This window comes from Myotis davidii, unplaced genomic scaffold (assembly GCF_000327345.1).
Source record: "Myotis davidii unplaced genomic scaffold, ASM32734v1 scaffold188, whole genome shotgun sequence".
NCBI lineage: Eukaryota > Metazoa > Chordata > Mammalia > Chiroptera > Vespertilionidae > Myotis > Myotis davidii.
The window spans coordinates 89,516-109,429 of record NW_006299270.1 but is presented as its reverse complement, the minus strand read 5'-3'; the positions used below and the strand labels follow the sequence as shown (position 1 = coordinate 109,429).

Below are 19,914 nucleotides of genomic sequence, written 5' to 3'. Positions count from 1 at the left end.
GATTTTTGAGGCAACTCCATACTGTCTTCCATAGTGGCTGCACCAGTCTGCATTCCCACCAGCAGTGCACAAGTGTTCCTTTTTCTCCACATCCTCTCCAGCACTTGTCGTTTGTTGATTTGTTGATGATAGCCAGTCTGACAGCTGTGAGATGGTACCTCATTGTTGTTTTAATTTGCATCTCTCGGATGATTCAATTCTCCCTTCTGACTAACCTTAAGACTCTGCACAAGCAGAGAGCAAGGCAAAGATTTTCAATTTGCTATTTTAATATTTTCAAAGGACTAAAAAACAACCATGTTTAAAGAAATAAAATAATGTATGAGAGTAATATCTTACCAAGTAGAAAATGTTAACAAAGATATAGAAATCACAAAATGGAACAGATATAGGAATTCTGGGGCTAAAAATTGCAAAACGTTAAATATAAAAATTTACTATAATAGCTTAATAACTGCTTTGAGTTAGCTGAAGATAGAACCAATGAACTTGAATATAAATTCATTGAGATTATCAAGCCTGGGAACAAAACAAAAAGAAAAGAAGAAGAATAAACAAAGCCTGGGACAACTGTGGAATTCTAACAATCTTATCAATCTATGCAAAATAGGAGTCCCAGAGGAGAAGAGAGAGTAAATAGAGCAGAAAAAAATACTTGAAAAAGTAATGGTTAAAAATCCCCAAATTTGATGAAAATATTAATCTATACATCCACAAGGTTAATAAATTCTAAGTAGGATAAATTCAAAGAAATCTGCTACTAGATACATTATAATCAAACTATAAAAAACACCAACAGTGACTTAAAGAGAATCTTTAATGCAGTCAGAGAGAACTGACTCTTAATATACAAGTAATCTCAATGAAATTAACAGCTGATTTCTCATTAGAAAGTATAAATAAAAACTAAGACAATTAGTTGCTAGCAGACCTACCCTACAAGAATGCTAAAGAGAGTTCTGCAGGCCAAAATGAAAGGACACTATACAGTACCTTGACTTCACATAAAAAAAAATAGACAAAATTGGTAAAGTTAACTATATGGGTAAATATGGAAGACAGTATAAATTTATTTTTTGTTTATAATTCTATTTTTCTCCTATCTTATTTAAAGCATAATTATGTAAAGCAATACTTACAAATTTGTGTAGATGTACAATTTATAAATTTGTGTAGATATTTAGTATGTACAGATGAAAAATATATAATAATAATACAAAAGAGGGGAGAAGGAATAGAACTATATAAGAGCAAAGTCTATGGATACTATCAAAATTTAGTTGCTGTTTTTTTGTTAATCCTCACTGGAGAATATTTTTCCCATTGATTCTTTAGAGAGAGTGGAGGGGAGGGAGAGAGAGGGAAAAGGAGAGAGACAGAAACAGAGAGAGAAACATCCATGTGAGAGAGACACTTTGATTGGTTGTCCCCCGCATTGGCCCCAACCTGGGAACTAGGGATTAAACCTGCAACCCAGGAAGTGCCCTTAACCAGGAATTGAACCTGCAACGGTTTGATGCACAGGCTGATGTTCTAACCACTGAGCTCACAGGCCAGGGCTGAAAGTTAAATTTATATTAATCTGAAATGGAGTGTTATAAATTAGGATGCTAATTATATTCCCAAGGGCAACCACTGAGAAAATAACTAAAAATATATTGTAAAGTGAAACAAGATAATTAAATTGTACACTAGAAAGTATCTAACACAAAGGAAGGCAATAATAAAACAATAGGGTAGTGGCAAAACATATAGAAAACAAATAATAAAACGAAAGACCTAAACTCTAATACCACTTTATTCCATTAAAAGCAAATGGATTAAACACTAATCAAAAGGCAGAAATTGGAATAACGCATAAAAGATACTCCAACTATGTATATAAAAGATATTCTCAGTTGTATGCAAGTAATTGTGTATATAAGAGACATATTTTAGATTAAAAAAATTAAAAATGGAAAAAAGTATGCAACACAAATCATAACCAAAAGAGAACTGGGATGGTACACTAATATCAGGTAAAATAAATTTTAAAAAATTATTAGAACCATAAAAGAACATTTTATAATGATGTAAGATCAATCCATCAAAAAGACACAGCAATTTTAAACATAAATGCATCTAAAAATATAGCCTAAAAAGCATTAAGTAAAATATTGCAGAATTGAAGGGAGAAAAATATCAATTAACCAATAATAGTTGGAGATTTCAGTACCCCACTTTCAATAAAGAATAAAACTAATCAAAAGTACAAGAAGGAAACAAAAGACTTTGAAAACAATAATAAACTAACTAGACTTAAAAGACATCTATAGAATACAGAAAAACAGAATTTTTTTCCAAGTGAACATGGAACACTCTCCATATTGACCATATGTTAAGTCAAAACAAGTTAAAACAAATCTTAATCAATTTAAAATGACTAGTATTACATAAAGTATGCTCTCTGACCATAAGGGGATAAAATTAGAAATATGAACAGAAGAAAATTTGGGAAATTTATAAAAATGTAGAAATTAAGCAATATACATCTAAATAGCACTGAGTAAAAAAAAAGAAGAAATCACATGAGAAGTTAGAAAATACTTTGAGATGTATGAAAATAAACACCCAATATACCAAACAAGTTTATGAGATGCAGTAAAAGCAGTAGAACTATTGCCATAAATACCTATTTTAAAAATGATAGATATCTAAATCAATGACTCAACCTTCTATTTTAAGAAACTAGAAATAGAAGAGCAAATTACACCTAAAGAAGAAGATGGAAGGAAATGAAATGTGAGGGAAAATAAAGGATAGAAAACAGTACGTAAAATCAGTGATAGATTCTGGCCAGGTAGCTCAGCTGGTTGGAGAGTCATCCCCACACTCCAAGGTTTCAGGTTCCTTCTCTGGTCAGGGCACATACAAGGAGCAAACAAAGAAGGCATGAATGAGTAGAACAACAAATCTCTCTCTCTCTCTCTTTCTCTCTCTCTCTCTCTCCCTCTACTCCTCCCTCCCTCTCTTTCTCCTGCTCTCTCCCAAATAAATCAATAAAATATTTTTTTTAAAAAATGAAGAAAATCAGTGATACCAGAAGAGGTTTTTTTTTAAATCAACAAAATATTAAAATTTTAGCTAGAATGACCAAGAGAAAAAGTGAGGAGATTAAATTAGTAGTTGTCGGGCATATTTGTTAGACTGCACACTCTTTAAAAGCACAGACATCGTGGTCGTTTTGTCCAGTTCTGTATGCCCAGTACCTATTTCAGTGTTTAGCACAAAGCATTAAGTATAAACAAATGAGTGCAACTCAGTGATATACACCAACTTCTCTAAGTTTATGATTGCAGTCAATCTTTAAACTGCATCCATTTGTGATTTCTAACCTAGTGCTCTAGCACTTGTGTTACAGGGTATGTTATAGTCATTGCATTTTAAGCTTTTACTACTGATGTGAACTAGATCTATTTTGTTTTCTTTTTATCTGATCTTGCTACTCTCCACCCACTCCTTTAAATTCTATATTATAGAAAATCTGTGTTTGGACAAGAGCACTTTAAAAATGTCTTCAAGTTACTCATGTGGTTTTAAAATTTCCTGTTAGAAGACTAAGATAAATGTAAGCTAGGAACATAAAGTTCCAGAACTTGAAGTAAAGATCAGTAACAAAGATTTCTTTATAGAGAATCTTTTTTAATAATGGTTGCAAGTTGTTATGATTTCCTGTCTAGTAGGCAATCTCTGTTTTAATTCTTCCTAAGAGAAATTAAAGCATATTCAGGCATTCAATCTCTTCCATGTGGCCATGGTGTTTCAAGTGCCACTCTTGAACTCAGGTGATAAGTCCTAATTGATCTTGACAATAATGGGGATTTCAATTTTGCCAGCAATTGGGTTATGAAACACCAGTCAGGTATGATAGCTAACATTTGTTTATTACCAACTTTTAGTCATGCACTATTTTAAGTGTTTTACATGTATGAACTCACTAAACTTTTACACCTATCTTATATGACAAGTACACATATTATTTTCATTTTAAGGCTAATAATATTGAGGGACAATTAAAATAACTTAAACTTAATTATTCTATCCTTGACAGCCCTTTCTACAGAGGAGTTGGGTAGATTATCTGGAAAAGACTTTTTCAGAGAACTGTTGCATGCAAGCTAAAACATGGAAGTTACTAACAGGTTCTGGCGCATGTGTGAAGAACCTGAGAGGAAATACTCTAATAACTAGATTGTGAATTATCTCCAGGCAAGAAGAGTTAGAAGCAGGAAGACTGGGGGGGGGAAGGTTATTTCAAAGGATAGGGTAATTTCAAGGACTACACCAGGTAAAAGTTTCTCTGTGACTCTACAGTACATCCTCTGCAGTGCTTGGAGCCTTGTTCAGTGGGTTGATTTCTTGATTAATTAGTGGCATATTAGTGTACAAGACAAGCATGATCAAAATATTCTATGAAAAAAATAATTTTAGTTATAAGGTTATACACAGGTTTAAAATAAAAATGTAGACAGAGATGTATCATGAAAACCTTAATGAAATGAGAACAGGAGTGGCTATATTAATACTAAATGAAATAGACTCATACGTAAAAAACAAAACAAAAATATTACTAAAGACAGAAGGAAATTGTATGATAAAAATAAGACATAGCCATCTTAAATACAAAAACAGAGCTGTAAAATATGTGAAACAAAACTTATAGAAATGAAGGGAGATGAAAGCCTAGCCACAACTACAGTAAATGATGTTAACATCCTCTCTCAACAAGTGGTAGAATAACTAGACATAAAGTAAGCACTAATATAGAAAAACTCAACACCAACAACCAATGAGTTTAAAAGACATGTATATATTAATGGAGAATATATATTTCATATGAAAATCTCCAAATACTTGAAGCTCTACCAACACATTTCTAAATCATCTATGGGTCAAACAGAGTGTTATGAAAACCTTAAGATGATATTGAACTGAATGAAGAACAGATTAATGGTTGCCAGGGCTTAAGGACAGGGGCCAGGGCAGGCAGGGCTGAGGGAGATGCAGGAGGGAAAGGGATTTGCCTTTAAGAGGACAACAGATTCATGTGGCAATGGGTTTGTTCTGTACCTTAACAGTATCAATGTCAATATTCTAGTTGTAATATTGCCCCATAGTTTTATAAAACATTGCCATTGGTACAAAATGGTTAACATTTAAAGGGATCCTTTATCTTTGTAATTGAAATGTATAATTACCTCAAAATATTTAAAAAAACTAAATTAAAAATGTGTGACTCTTCTATCATTATCTGTTTATTTTTCACATTTACTATATTTCTTTTTGACCCTTATTGCATACTACATTCCATCTCATTTCTGATTTCACAGAAAAACATTCTCAATTTGGTCCTTAAGTATGATATATGTTATGGATACCTTTCTTCTATAATCTATAAATTAACATTGTCCATATGATTCTTAGTATGTGATAGGCTTTCATTATGAATGTATGCTTAAATTTATCAAATACAGTGTTTTACATAATTTGACTTAATTTTTCCCTTTAATCTGTTAATGTGACAAATTGTATTGATTGCTTTTTTATTATATTTACTAGAGGCCCAGTGCACGAAATTCATGCATGGGGTGGGAGAATCCCCTCAGCCCAGCCTGAACCTTCTCCAATCCAATCCAGGACTCCTTGGGGGATGTCAGACTGCCGGTTTACCCCCCGATCCCAGGGCTCGGGCCTAAACCAGCAGTCTGACATCCTTCTCACAATCCTGAACTGCTGGCTCCTAATCGCTCACCTGTCTGCCTGCCTGGTCACCCCTAACTGCCTCCCCTGCCAGCCTGGTCACCCCCAACTTCCCCCCTGCCAGCCTAGTCACCCCTCACTGCCCCCTGCTGCCAGTCTGGTTGCCTCTTACTGCCTCCACTACTGGCCTGGTCACCCCCAACTGCTCCCTTCTGCTAGCCTGGTTGCCCCTAACTGCCCCCTGCCCGCCAGCCTAGTCATCCCTCACTGCCCCCCTGCCAGCCTGGTCACCCCTATCTGCTTCCCCCCACCAGCCTGGTCACCTCTCACAGTCCCTCTGCAGGCCTGGTTGCCCCACACAGCCTGCTGTTCAGTCTTTTAGTCATCCCTCACTAACCCCGCTGCTGGCCTGGTCGTAGGCAACCATCTTGTGAGGGCCTGAGGGTTAATGTGCATATTACCTCTATTATATAGGATTGGTTAATAAAATTATTTAGGTTTCAAGTGTATAATTCTATTGTTACTTGTCTTGTGGTATTTCATTGTAGTTTTGATTTATATTTCTTTGATAGCTAGTGAAGTTGAGTATATTTTCATCTATCTGTTGGCCAACTGGTATGTCTTTTTGGGAGAAGTGTCTGCTCAGGTCCCCTGCCCATTTCTCAATTAGATTGATTGCATTTTGATTAAAGAAAAACAATATTATATTCCTAGAGTAAACTCAATATTGTGTGGTATATTATTTTTTACATATTGCTGAGTTCAGTTTTCTAAACTTACTTTTAGAAATTGTCCATCTATGTTCATGAGTAAGATTGGCTGGTCAGATTTTGGTTGCAGTGTTTTTCTTACCTGATTTCTTTATATTCTCTGGAAGAATTTGTAATCTTTTACTTGTTCCTTAAATGTTTGGTACATTAGAACATAAAATGATCTGGGTATGGTTTTATTTTCCATGTTTTCTTTTTTCTCCAAGAGGATGTATTTAATTATGGATTCAATTTCTTTAACGGTTACAGAACTAGTCGATATTTTTAAAATTTATTTTTGGAAGAGATGTTTTTCTGGGAATTGTTCATTTTAGTTAAAAATGTGTTCATTTTACTTAAATTGTCAAGTATGCTAGCTTAAAATTATTCTTAATACACTAATATGAATTTTAATGACTGCTTGACCTCTCCTGCTTTCTGAAGAATTCCTTTTTATGGGCTCCTAGCATCTTGCCTCAGAAAAGGCCAATCTGATCCATCAGAAATATTTTAATACATTTAAACTTGAAGTTGGTTGGAAAGAAGAAGAATAACAATCCTTGAATATATTTTACTTGGAGGCTTTCTATGTAAGTAGGTACTAATAAACCTATAGGAGGTGGGATAAACAGTTCTTTCAAAAAAGTTCATTGTACATCTGTCAAGATTCAAATACAAATGTATACATTTTAATTCACTTACTGGCATGGGCCTTGGCCTACCTAAAATTTCTGTATGTTACATTTGCCATTTCCACACCATTGTGTTTGGAAATAATCCTCCCAAATATTTAATACACGTAAGAAGCCTAGAATTAATTGATGTAAAGTCCTATGGTATGGTTAAACATTGTACCTCATATTTGATATAGTTCTTTTATACCTTTTACTTTCAAAAATTGTCAGATCTTTTAGATGTGGACGCTATTTCAAGTCAGACAGGAGAAATGTACTAGCTCATACTTTCCAAACCAACTTATTTCTGTTGTTTTTTAAGGAAAATCCACCAAAGAGGAAAATTAGAAAGTTCAAAGAATTCAATTCAAAGAGGAGAGAGGGTTGGAAATTCCCCCACTTACTCATGGTTACCTTGATTGGCCTTTCATGGTAACCAATTGAAAGCATGAACACATCTGTGATTTAAAACTAATTTTTACCAATTTGCATAATTTGTATTAATTTAATAGAAGATAAAACAATATAAATTGAAGTTTTTGTTCCCAAGAAGATTAAAAGCCACTCAAAGACTTAGATCACTCATTGAAACAGAAAGAAAATTGAAAAAAGAAAAAAAAAGATGAACAGGTTGTCTTCGGAAACTGTCTTTGGTCGGAAGTTTGCGGTCCCTGTGAACAGGTGCCACCAAAAGCCTCTGCTGAGCTGCTGCCTGATAAGGACTGTATATCCTGTCTTCTCTGCATCGCTTTGCATTTAGCTCACATTACTTCATTTCCTTCCTGGGGCCTTCCCCCGGATTCTTCATATAAGGTCATAAGGAGAGCTACATTGAGTTCTGGTGTCCTGAGTGGCTTCTTCCAACTTTGCCCAGGCACTAATTTTTCTAAGCCTCAGTTTCCTCAACAGAACTATAAAATGTCCATGATAATCTCTGCCTGGTGGATATCCTTAAATTTTTGATATATTACTTATGAAATAAGACATAAAGTATCTCTGAAAGTGACATATTCTTGTCATGTGTGTTTTATAAGGAGATTGAACAGAGTTTATTTGCAGTAGTTTTATTTCGTCAGTTTTCATTATGTGTTTCTTTGCTTTGGAGAATTGAATCCTTCAGAGCTGACCACACAGGAAGTTTGCTTCCGTATTTAGATGAATAAGGAACAACTGAAAAACCTTCTGACCCCTAAATTTCTCCCACACTGCATCCTGACCCTCTGTACCTTCTTTTGTCCTACTTGCTATACTTTCACATGTACGGATACCTTCCTTTCATTTAACAAATAACGGTGGATGATCTGAGTACATAAATGATTGTACACAGGAAGACACTGTTGCAGGCGAAATGAGAAATGACATGCTCTTACTAATTACATCAGAGGAGCAGGTGTCAACAAGAGCTGTGCTGGGCAACCCCTATTCAGTGTTCACTTCTTTACAGGAATTGAAGTTGATTGCTTTCTCAAATCTAAGGAAGAGTTCTTATGCTTAAAAAATTACTGGAGGAGGGAAGGGAGAAGTAATAAACAACTTATTCTTTTACAATAAAGTTTAGACTATTGTAGAGGATGTAAATAGCATGAGGGCCAATGCATACCTTGAAGGGCTACTGATAACATGTGCTTAGTACCTTGGCTGGATTTTACCTTTGCAATGACTGCCTACTCCCACCTGCGCACGTGCTGATTTCAACAAAATACAGTGGCTGCTCCTGAAGACACAGAAATGATTTAAGAACAAAGGTAACAGATTGTACTCAATGTGATAATGTGTAAGGATATTTGTTTTCTTACAATAAGATCACTAGGTAGCCTGGCCAGCGTGGGTCAGTGGTTGAGCGTCCACCTGTGAACCAGGGGGACAAGGTTCAATTCCCAGTCAGGGCACATGCCCGGGTTGGGTGCTCAATCCCCAGTGGACCTACCAGGAGGCAGTCGATCAGTGATTCTTTCTCATCATTGATGTTTCTATCTCTCTCTCCCTCTCCCTTCCTCTCTGAAATCAATAATAAAAATATATTTTAAAAAAACACAATAAGATCACTAGTTATCATTTTTCTCTGCCCAATGGTATATATATCATACATAACATAAATAATATATGTATAGGTTTATAAATATAAACACACATATATACATACATATGTATATATATACATATATAATATTTTTTCACCTGATTGGGGGTGAAGAAGAAAGACTGTTTGAGCACATAAGCAAGTACCTAAGTGTCATGAAAGCTGTTAGAGGTGACTGTAGGACATCACAGCTTCCTGTCTGTCTGTATTCTAGACAGACAGGAGCTAAGTTGCATTACATCAGCAATTATGCTATAACTTCTCAGTTTTATTTCTTGGTACCTTACATCCAATGAGGAACTTTCCCTTTTCATGACTTCTATTAAAGTGTTATTCGTTTATATATCATTAAATGTATATTATATACCAAACACTGTGGTAGAAAACTAATTTTCTAATTTATAATGTGTGTTTTTTCACAGAAAAACTTATAAGTTGGATGCTAATATTTTTAAAAAATATACATTTTTTTCAGAGAGGAAGAGAGAGGTAGCAACATCAATGGTGAGAGAGAATCATTGATCAGCTGCCTCCTGCACTCCCCACACTGGTAATTGAGCCCGCAACATGACCCGACGGGGAATCGAACCATGTCCTCCTGGTTCATAGGTTGATGCTCAACCACTGATCCATGCCAGCCAGACTGGATGCTAATATTTTTATTTTATAGATAAAACCAAAATCACTGGAGCTGTGTAAGTTTCCAAGAGGTGCACAGTGAACAAATGCTTTGGTTGGAATTCACATACATTCTTTCATGAATTTACCCAATAAACACCTGTTGAACTTCTACATTCTAGGCCCTATTACAAGTGTTAGAAATTTGTTGTTAAGTAAGACGGAAATGTTTCTGCTCTTAATGTTCCTTTTACTTTCTAGTTAGGGAATAAATAATAATGATGATGATGATGATGATGATTTTTACTTCTCAGACGTCATAGTTTATTACCTCACTCTCTTTGTTTATAGAATATATTATCATTGGAAATGTTCTTTAAACTAAAAGAAGAGAGTGAGCTAATAAATTGTAACTAATGGAAATTAATTTGTACAGTTGGTCAGGGAAGGTCTGATGAGGAGGGACAAGTGGGGTAAGCATTAATGAGAAGAAAGAGTTTGCTATGAAAAAAAATCTGAGGGCAGAGAGAACAAAAGCAAGAATATACCCTGTAAAGTAAAAATAAATTTAGCTTTTTCAACAAATAGACTGAAGGTCAACATATTGTGGCTTATTGGGAGTAAAGGGAAAATTGTGGGAAATGGTTATCTATTTATAAAACATACACTATTTTCATTATGGTAACCAGTCTAACTATTCTAGAATATTCAAACTTCAACGATAGTTGGTGTCTAGCTAAGAAAATTATATTTTCACACTTCTATGAGAATTACTAGAGGAGAAAAGGTACATTAGTAAATGGTGTAACTGGACCATGATTTTTGTATTAGTCTAATCAGCTGTTGAAAAGTCCTGCTTTGCATGTGGAAAACACTTATGGTAAGGATTATTGTGTGTGTAAGGATGTTTTCTTTCTCTATACCCCAGGCTTGGAGGAGATCAAATCATGTTGCAGATTTATAGGACTAATATTTTCTCATGCATCATCACAGCCACAACATGCTATGTATAGCTAGTGTCAGATACACATTTAAAATATCTGGAGGGTATTACATTAAGCGAAATAAGCCAGTAAGAGAAAGACAAGTATTACATAATTTCACTTATACATGGAATCTAATGAACAAAATAAAGTAGCGAGCAAAATAAATCCAGAGACATTGAAGCACACAATAGACTGGCATATTTGGGGGGGGGGCAGGAAGAGATTAACTAAAGAACTTATATGCATATATTCATAGCCAGTGGACAGATAATAGTGCAGGGAAGGCCTGGGGAGGGGGCGGGAGCAGGCTAGAGGGGCTCAATCAGGGCCAAAAAGGGGACATCTGTAATACTTTCAACAATAAAGATAAATTAAAAATAAATAAATAAATAAATAAATAAATAAATAAATAAATAAATAAAAGATCGAAGTTGTTTTTACCCAAAGAAATTAGCAAATGCACTAGCTATTCCCTTAAGTACCAAATTTACCACCTCCAACATTCATCAACAGTATTCAAATGTGCGCTTGCTATCTAATGGCAGTCTAAAATTAACCCTACAGTCAAGTCTCCCAGGGTAACACTCAACATTTTTCAAGTCATATGTTTTTATACATATTCTTCTTTAAATTCACATTTATTGATTTATTTATTCACTTTTTCAACAAGTATATACTGAGCATACACACTAGGTTCCAGTTACTATGTCAGGTATTAAAGGCAGAAGGGACAAGATAGGAAAAGTTTTGCCACAAGTAGCTTACAATCTAGTAAGGAAAGTAGATTATAAACAATACTAGAGGCCCGGCATACGAAATTCATGCATGGGGTTGGGGGGCCCTCAGCCTGGCCTGCACCCTCTCGCAAGTCAGGACTTTTGGGGGATGTCTGACTGCCTGTTTAGGCCCAGTCCTGCAGGGATCCCTGTGGATTGGGCCTAAACCAGCAGTCAGACATCCCTCTAACAATCTGGGACTGTTGGCTCCTAACCACTCACCTGCCTGCCTGTTCACCCCTAACCACTCCCTGGTGGGGGGGAGGGGCCAGCCAGGACGAGGGGCCGTGGTGTCCTGGTCTCTGGTCATTCTGGTAGTTCTATCATTTCAGTCTCTGGGCTTTTATTATATAGGATATAGGATAATATAATATCAGATATTGACAAATGATATAGAGAAAGATAAAGCTTTATGGAAGATTAGAGTGTGACATTTTTATTTTACTACATATGAAAGGCAAGTGAAGACCTCTCTGGGCTGAGGAAAGTTTAACAGTGAGGGAACTGGATTAAAGGGAGAGCAGGCCATGCAAGTAGGTGGAGGAAGACCCATTTAGACAAAGGGCAAAGACCTTATAGTGGAAGTATGTTTGACATTTTTGCGGAACGGCAAAGAGGTTCCTGTGAGAGAAAGCAGTGGCTAATAGGAAAAAATAGTGGAGAGGTAGCCAGGGACCAATCATGGACCTACCTAAATATAAGAAGGTTGAATTTTATGGTAAGGCTGATAAGAAGCCATTGAGGGTGGAAAGAGGAGAAGAGTTGAACAACTCACCAAAATTATATCATTTACTAGTAATTACAAAACAAACCCTTGAGCTGCTATTTGGAAAACATACTAGGAAATTGACTGAAAAACAGAATGAAAGCAAAGAGAGACTTTAGGACCAATATGTACCTCTTCATGTCTTAGGTAAACAAATAAATATGATAGCCTAGCTAACCTACAGTAGATGATAGTTTCCAACCCACCTAAGCAAAACATTTTCTCAAAGGCCTGATTGTACAAACAGAATGTCTCTACTCTGAAGAAGTGATATTAATGATACAATTGTTGGCACCATTGTTAACCAGAATGGTATTTTGATCCCCTCCTTAAGTCACCATACATGGACATTTTGTGTTTATTTTATGTTGATCTTAATAAGTTATCTGTATGATACTCATACTATGGCAATATATTTTTATAGTAATCATACTTAAAATGTCTTAAACCTCAGAGATATATGAAAAAACAATCTAGTACATAGGGAAAAATAAGAGGATAAGATGCTACTAAGGGAAAACCAGAGTGGTTTAAATGACAGTAAAATTGGATTAAAACAAAAAACATTAACAGGAGATAAATGAAACAGATAATTCAAGATAAACAATTTTAGAACATAGAAAGGAAGTTCCAGACCACAGAGTTTCTATTTCCTGCACTGAAGCACTACTTACTAAATGATACCTTTAAAAAAAAAAAAAAAAAAAAAAAAAAAAGCTAGTCCCCAGGAAAGAAGTGAATGACAGAATTCTGAAAGCCAACTTGTAGCTTCCTAAGAAACTCTCCCACACTGAAGAGAGATGCAGGAGGATGGAGATCTTTAAATTCTTAAACAATAAATCCTCTAGCTCTAAACAGTGTCAGGTTCCTCGTGGATGTCCAATAAATATTAGTTAAATGAATGAATGAATGGAATTCCAGAGAAATATTACTCTTATTTATTATTTCCATCTCAAAAATAGGAATCTCGAACTTTGAGTTTTTTATTCAGATACACCGTTTCCCAAACTACTTTTGTTTTCTATAAATTTAAGGAAGGATTTCACAGGTTCTGGGAAACCCCACGTGTCTTTCATGCTACACCTACAGTTGTGAGAAAGCTCATTTCAGACAGTAGGGAAAACCCATAGTTCACCACAACAACACAGTGTAAATGGTCTGGGCCACTGGGGCATAAATTAAAGGGAACTGGAGTGGTGGAGTGATTAGAAGTCAAGAGGAAGGGGGCGGAGACAGATATGGGACTATAAATGATGAGCTCTCTCGGAGACTGAGCTAGAGCTCCAGCAAAGGCATTCGCTGTAGGTTGGCTTGACCTGAGATTAACCAGAGGGTGTTGACTGGAATAAGGATGAACTCTGAAGATTGTTCCCTAACAGAGAACAGCTCCTTGGAGAGAGGACGACAAAGTAAGTCAGATCTTGTTTTCATATACTGGTTATAACTATCTATACAGATGATATATACCGGGAGGGCCAAAGGCAGGTTTACAGTTGTAAGTACATGAAACACAGAGCTTATTCTGATATTACTATTTGATTAATTACTGTATTATTTTTCAAAAAAAAAAAACCCAAAACACAACTGTAAAGCTACTTTTGTGTGTCCCCTCCTCTCCTCCCCTTAGCAGGACTTAGGGAAGAAAATGAGCTTTTGTCATTTGAAGAACGTGATTACATTCTATTTCAGTCCAGATAAAAGAGAAAAATGGGAAGAAGTAAATATTTCTTTATCTATGAAAAGACAGGATTCCTGCGATGAGAGGAAACACAAAGGTGAATTTGAGAAGGTTTTCAAAGATGTGTTTCTTTGTTTCAATTTATATTATCTCATTTTTTAGATGAAATTATAAAACTCCCTGCTCTAGCCCAGTGCATTCTCTATTATGTTTCCATATCCATCTTCACATATCCCAGGAAGCACTGACTTTCTTTATAAAAATTCTGTGTGGCACATAAGCAATTATGCTCTTGACTGCCTGCACTTTGTGTCTCTGTGTGCTTTCTGTGTACCTCGTCTTGCGTTCTAGTGCAGCATCTTCTAGTTGCTGAAAATAAAGGTTTCCAATCTTTGAGAGAATAGCCATAGAGGCATCTTTACACTTACAGTGTCTAACAGTAATTTATTCATGAAATAATTCTTGAAAATGCCATCTTCTGCTTCTGTAATCTTTATGGGATTCTTTTTCTACATTTCATCCTTCAGTTTCACGCATCCAGTCACTGGCTCCAAATTCCAAATGAATCACACATTTTTCTTTCTTTTCTCATCAAAATATGATTATCGTAGCTGTCTACTATTTCCTCTCTTCTATTTGTCTATTCTTTCCAGAGGCCTATTCTATTTATTATACCAGAATTTTCCCATTGTTTTTCTATAACTTATTTCCATGTGGCTTTCTCTTTTTTTCATTTATACCTCTTCCTTTGTGAATTATTGAGGTACCCCAAACCTAATATGTAAGAAACACAGTTTATTTGTCAGCAGTAATTAAGGAATGCGTTGTGGATAGCAGAGCTGAAAAAATCCAGAGGAAAGATTGTTTTTAGAGTGTGTGTGTCCACTAAACTGTTTCGCATTAGAAAAGCTTTGATTACCTCCCATAAACCCATCTTTCACTTTGGAACACAAAATCAACTATGGATAGCCAGTGCAAACTATTCAAAATTTCTGGTAACAACATAACCATAACTTTATGGACTAGTTGAACTACCAAAAAGAAAAATAATTGTAATAATTAAACTACTCAATAAATAGAAGGCATAGTTGTAAAAAGGTCCTAATTCAGGAATTCTTAACTTTTCCTGAGATCATCCCCATTCTCTGTTGAATGTTTAGTTGATGCTGCCTTATACATACTATATTAGTATGAAAAAACACTGGGCAGAACGCTTAGGTGACTCAATAGGTAATGGTGGATTTATTTTCAATTTCTCCATTAATGGGCAGGACTGTAATCAGAGCGGAAGTACACTCTTGGGGGCAGTGTTTTGTCACCTAGGTGATGAACCAAACTGAGCAACCACAGCCCTCACTAATGGATGCGAAGTACAATCTGAAAATCATCTGCACAGTTTACCCACTGGCTAAGCCAATAGACTGAAGTAGACATTGGAGTCCCTGAGCTCTCTGGCTGAGTTAATACTGGCTCAGGAACAAGAGCTGTGCTGCTGCATTGAGGCTAAGAAGCATGATGAGAAGTGAAACTAGACAGAGAGCTCTGAACTCGCTATCTACCTACCCTGGGCTCCTTTTGGTAACAGCTGGATTCTGGTGGGAAAAAAAAGAAGATGGGCTTTGAGAAGCTGAGAGAAATAGAACTAGATAGGAACGACGTAAAGGCATCTCTTGAAAAAAATCTGAATGCAGATCTACGCTGGGAAAAACCACCCCAGAAGCAGAAGCTGATGCTGACAGTCAGTACGTGGTAAATTCCTCGTAAAGAAAGCAACATCTCTTAGCCCACTTTAACTTTAGAGAAATGTTTTAAGGAAAAATATGTGCATTGCAAGAGATGTGCTCTTAATTATACAAGTCATCTAAATTCAAAAACATGATAGTTTCTCATTTTGAGACTGTTTTTATGGTAAATTTTGATATCATTCACATAGCAATTTTATATTCCAGTTTCTCAGAACATAACAGGGAACTATGTATTTCTTGTGAGGCCAAAGTTTTTAAAAATGACAGCACTTCCTAGCAAAAATCAAATTCAAACTCTGAGCCACAGGATCCCATTGTCTCCTTTCTCAATTAATTTATTTACATTTTGAAACAGATATCCTTCTAGATTTTCTTTGGTGTGTGTGTCTGTGTAACTAAGAATCATCATTGATATCATACTTATATTCTAAATCCTTCCACAGAAATATTTTTATTGGTGAAATCAAAATTTTACTTTGTTTTAGCATTAAACAAAGGATAAATGGGAAAAAATAACTTCTTCCCAATGTTTGGTCTTTAATACTGTTAGATTTCTTCTATTATTTTAAATTATCTTGAAAATTCAAATATTTTACTGCTCATTCTCATATTTTAATTGTGGTATAGTTTACATACAATGGATGCATAGATCGTAAGTGTGCAGTTTAATGAGGTATAATTACTCCAACATTTGAAAATGTCATCACTCTAGAAAGTTCCCCTGTATTCCTTTCTACTCAGATTGCCTTTCCTACACACATAACAGCTTTCACTTTTCTGAATTCTGTGACCATAGCTTAGTTCAGCAATTCTTAAATGTTACATTAAATAAAATATGCAGTATGTAACTATAGGTGGATTTTTTCACTCAACTTTTTTAAATTTTTCCATTTTGTTGCATGTATCAGTTGTTCTTTTTAAAATATGTCCTTTTATGGATAAGAGCATAATTTGTTTTCAGTTTTCCTGTTGATGTGTATTTAGGTTATGTCCTAGAATTTAGCTCTTAAGAATAAAACTGCTATGAACATTTTTATACAAAGCATATTTAAGACATATTTTCATTCCTTTTGAGAAAATACATAGGAGTAGAATTGCTGCATCACATGGTAGGTGTATGCTTAATTGTGTAAGAAACAGTTTTCTAAAGTTTTTTTTTTTTCATTTTACTCTTCCAACAGTAAAATGAAACTTATAAAAATTTCAATTGTTTCACATCTGTACCAACTTTACCAAAAATTATTATCAATTGTTTTTATTTTCTGTCATGCCAGTTATAGTTATTAATATATCAATTCAATATTTTTTATTATACTATTCCCCATTTATCCTCATTTACATCATTACTCTTAAACAGTAAATAGTAAATACAGAGAGGTTAAGGGATTATGATTATGATTTTTTTAATATGTCATCTAGGGTAATCAGGTGTTTAATAAATGTTCTTATTGTGAGTAAAGCAATAAAACTATGATGACACAGAATTTTCATAGCTACTAAGTACATATATTGGGAAGATATTTTATGTTCTCATCATTATGCCTATATTGTTTCATTTCTAATCCCTCCAAAAATTATCCAAATTCATTCAAAATTTGGGGGAAATTGGCATAAATTTTGTAGACGATAGGGAGATACATTCCTTTTTAAATTAAATACTCCACAAAAATATCAAATGTCCCCATCTTACTCCTGTAGTCTGCCTGAACTCACAACAACCTTCTCTCTTCAGATAATGCTGCCAGCCTTCACTTTGCCACACATCATGAAGGGTCCCTTCAAGTTCCTATCCCATGTGCTGTCCTGAACGTGGTCATCATCACCGTCTTGATCATAGCTCTCATCGCTTTATCAGGTGGGTCTGCACCTCATGAATCCATCGAGTCTCTTTGCTGTATCTGTTGTAATCTCAGCTGAAATCAGTGGGATTCCTTGGTCCCATTAATCAGCAATTCTGAGCAATTTAGCAGCATCCATATATCATACATGGTGGATTTCCTAAAAAATACTAATACAATCCCACGTTCCTTGGGCTATTAATATAATACCATTTAGAGTTTTCTAGAGATTTTCTTTTTATTAAATGTATTGGGGTTACATTGATTAATAAGATCATATAGGTTTCAAGTGTACATTTTCATGATACATTATCTGTACATTGCATTGTGTGCCCACCGCCCACAGTCAGATCATCTTCCGTCACCATGTATTTAGCCTCCTATACAGTTTACTGCCTTCCAGCCCCCTTCCCTGTGATAACCACCATGCTGTTGTCTGTGTCTATGAGTTCCAGTTTTATGTCCTTCCTTTGTCTCCACAACTCTGGGGCCTTCCTATAAGTATGAAAAGTGTCTATGATTTATGCATTATTGTGGAAGAAAATTACATTACTATGGGTTTAAATATGGAACGAAAGGAGCTGATTTAGATTCTACATAAATCAACAGTTAGTTAGGAAAAATGTGGGCTTCACATTCATATTGACAGAAAAAAATAATATCTAAGCCATAGGTTAATCAAGATTTGGTCAGTCTTTTGTCTTTCAACTCAAAGACTGCCAAACTGTAGCTATGAATACTTATGACTGTACCTAGAAACTCCCAGAGTCAATTGTCATAAGATAGTCAAAGTATACCGCTATACCAAGATACATTTGTGTCTTTTACAAATATCATATTTATAATTTTATGAAACTTTTCCAGTCATAGATCTTCTTGTGTTCTGAATTACTTCCCTGCAAATCATTCTCTCCTTCATCTTCCAATAGAGTGTTTGTCTCCTGAAAGTTTAAATCCCTCCACCTCTGCATTCAGATTCAAAACCCTTCTTGAAATTTATAAAGCACTTTACCCTTTCTAGTCCAAGACTGTTTTTAAGATTTTCCTTTTCTTTTCTTTTTTTTTTTTTTTTGTTACCACTTTCGGACATAATGGCCAAAGAGCCACCTTCTTTGCTCTTACTAGTATACCCTGTCCATGACGATTAGGCACAATGTGAGATCTGATAAGGTGAGGACCTGCCTTCGCATGCTTCTCCGAATTTGCCTTTTTGCCTTTCAGCCTTCACTTTATCACCTACCCCAAGAACTAGGTTTGCATGCCGTGGGTATTTAACTTATTTTGTGACTAAAACAATTTTCCTGTCCACAGTGGGCCAGTACAATTGTCCAGCGCGATATATGTTTTCGGAATCATCAAACAACCATGTTTCTTCATGCTCGGACGATTGGATTGGATACCAGAGGAAATGCTACTTTATTTCCAATATAACAAGGAATTGGACCTTGGCCCAAAACTCTTGCTTCAAACACGGTGCTACTCTTGCTGTCATTGATTCTGAAAAGGACATGGTAAGATAATATTCAAACACAATTTATTAAAATATTTTATAGAGCTAATCGGTGATGTCCTTCTGTTTCCTTATAAGTGAAGAAGACATTGTACCAGTGTCCATGTAGGAACATTTAGTCTGAGGTCAGACGAGGGTTCTATTTAGTCTTGTAAATCTGGTTTGGATGCCTAGCCTCAAAGGCTAGAAATCCGAATGAGTCAATTCTATACAGAGCTAAGGAATGATCAGCTACTTTACCTCAGATGCAGCTTTTGAGAAACTGATTTTGAGAATGTATTACATCTACTTACCCATAATGGCTGTTTAACAAGCACCCCCTTTTCATTTCTTCAAGATCTTTTTAAAAAGATATGTGGGTAGAGCTGAACACTGGATTGGGCTGAGAAATGATGCTGGTCAGACATGGAAATGGTCAAATGGCAAAGAATTTAACAACGGGTAAGTTTCAAGACGTTTCTTTATCTTTCCCAGGCTGGTAACTCAGGGAAACCATTTCCCTGTTTCCACTGTTCTCTTTTGTATGCTTATACTCTTTGGAATTCTTTAAAGAAAAGCTTTCATATGATCATTTTACTCTTTTCCTCTGCTTGGAATTCATACAACAAATGCTTCTAGTAATTTGATCTCAGAAAAATAAAATTAGTGTGAATAGAAGACTCAGAAATATTCCAGAAATAATTGTGATGATAAAATCTAACATTTCCAATCTCATATTAATATTTTACTGATACACTAGTTTTTGATTCCCTCTT

At 35.3% G+C, this 19,914-nt stretch overlaps 1 protein-coding gene across 1 annotated transcript in view; it reads left to right on the top strand.

Annotated features, from left to right (window-relative positions):
• The first annotated feature begins 13,671 nt into the window (after nt 1-13,671).
• The window catches only part of CD69 (CD69 molecule), an 8,207-nt gene continuing 1,964 nt past the window's right edge, over nt 13,672-19,914 (top strand). The window contains exons 1-4 of the mRNA XM_006774811.2: nt 13,672-13,797; nt 17,544-17,666; nt 18,961-19,160; nt 19,497-19,600. Of these exons, the coding sequence (XP_006774874.1) occupies nt 13,740-13,797; nt 17,544-17,666; nt 18,961-19,160; nt 19,497-19,600 (485 nt within the window). The 5' untranslated portion in view covers nt 13,672-13,739. The remainder of the gene's footprint in view (nt 13,798-17,543; nt 17,667-18,960; nt 19,161-19,496; nt 19,601-19,914) is intronic.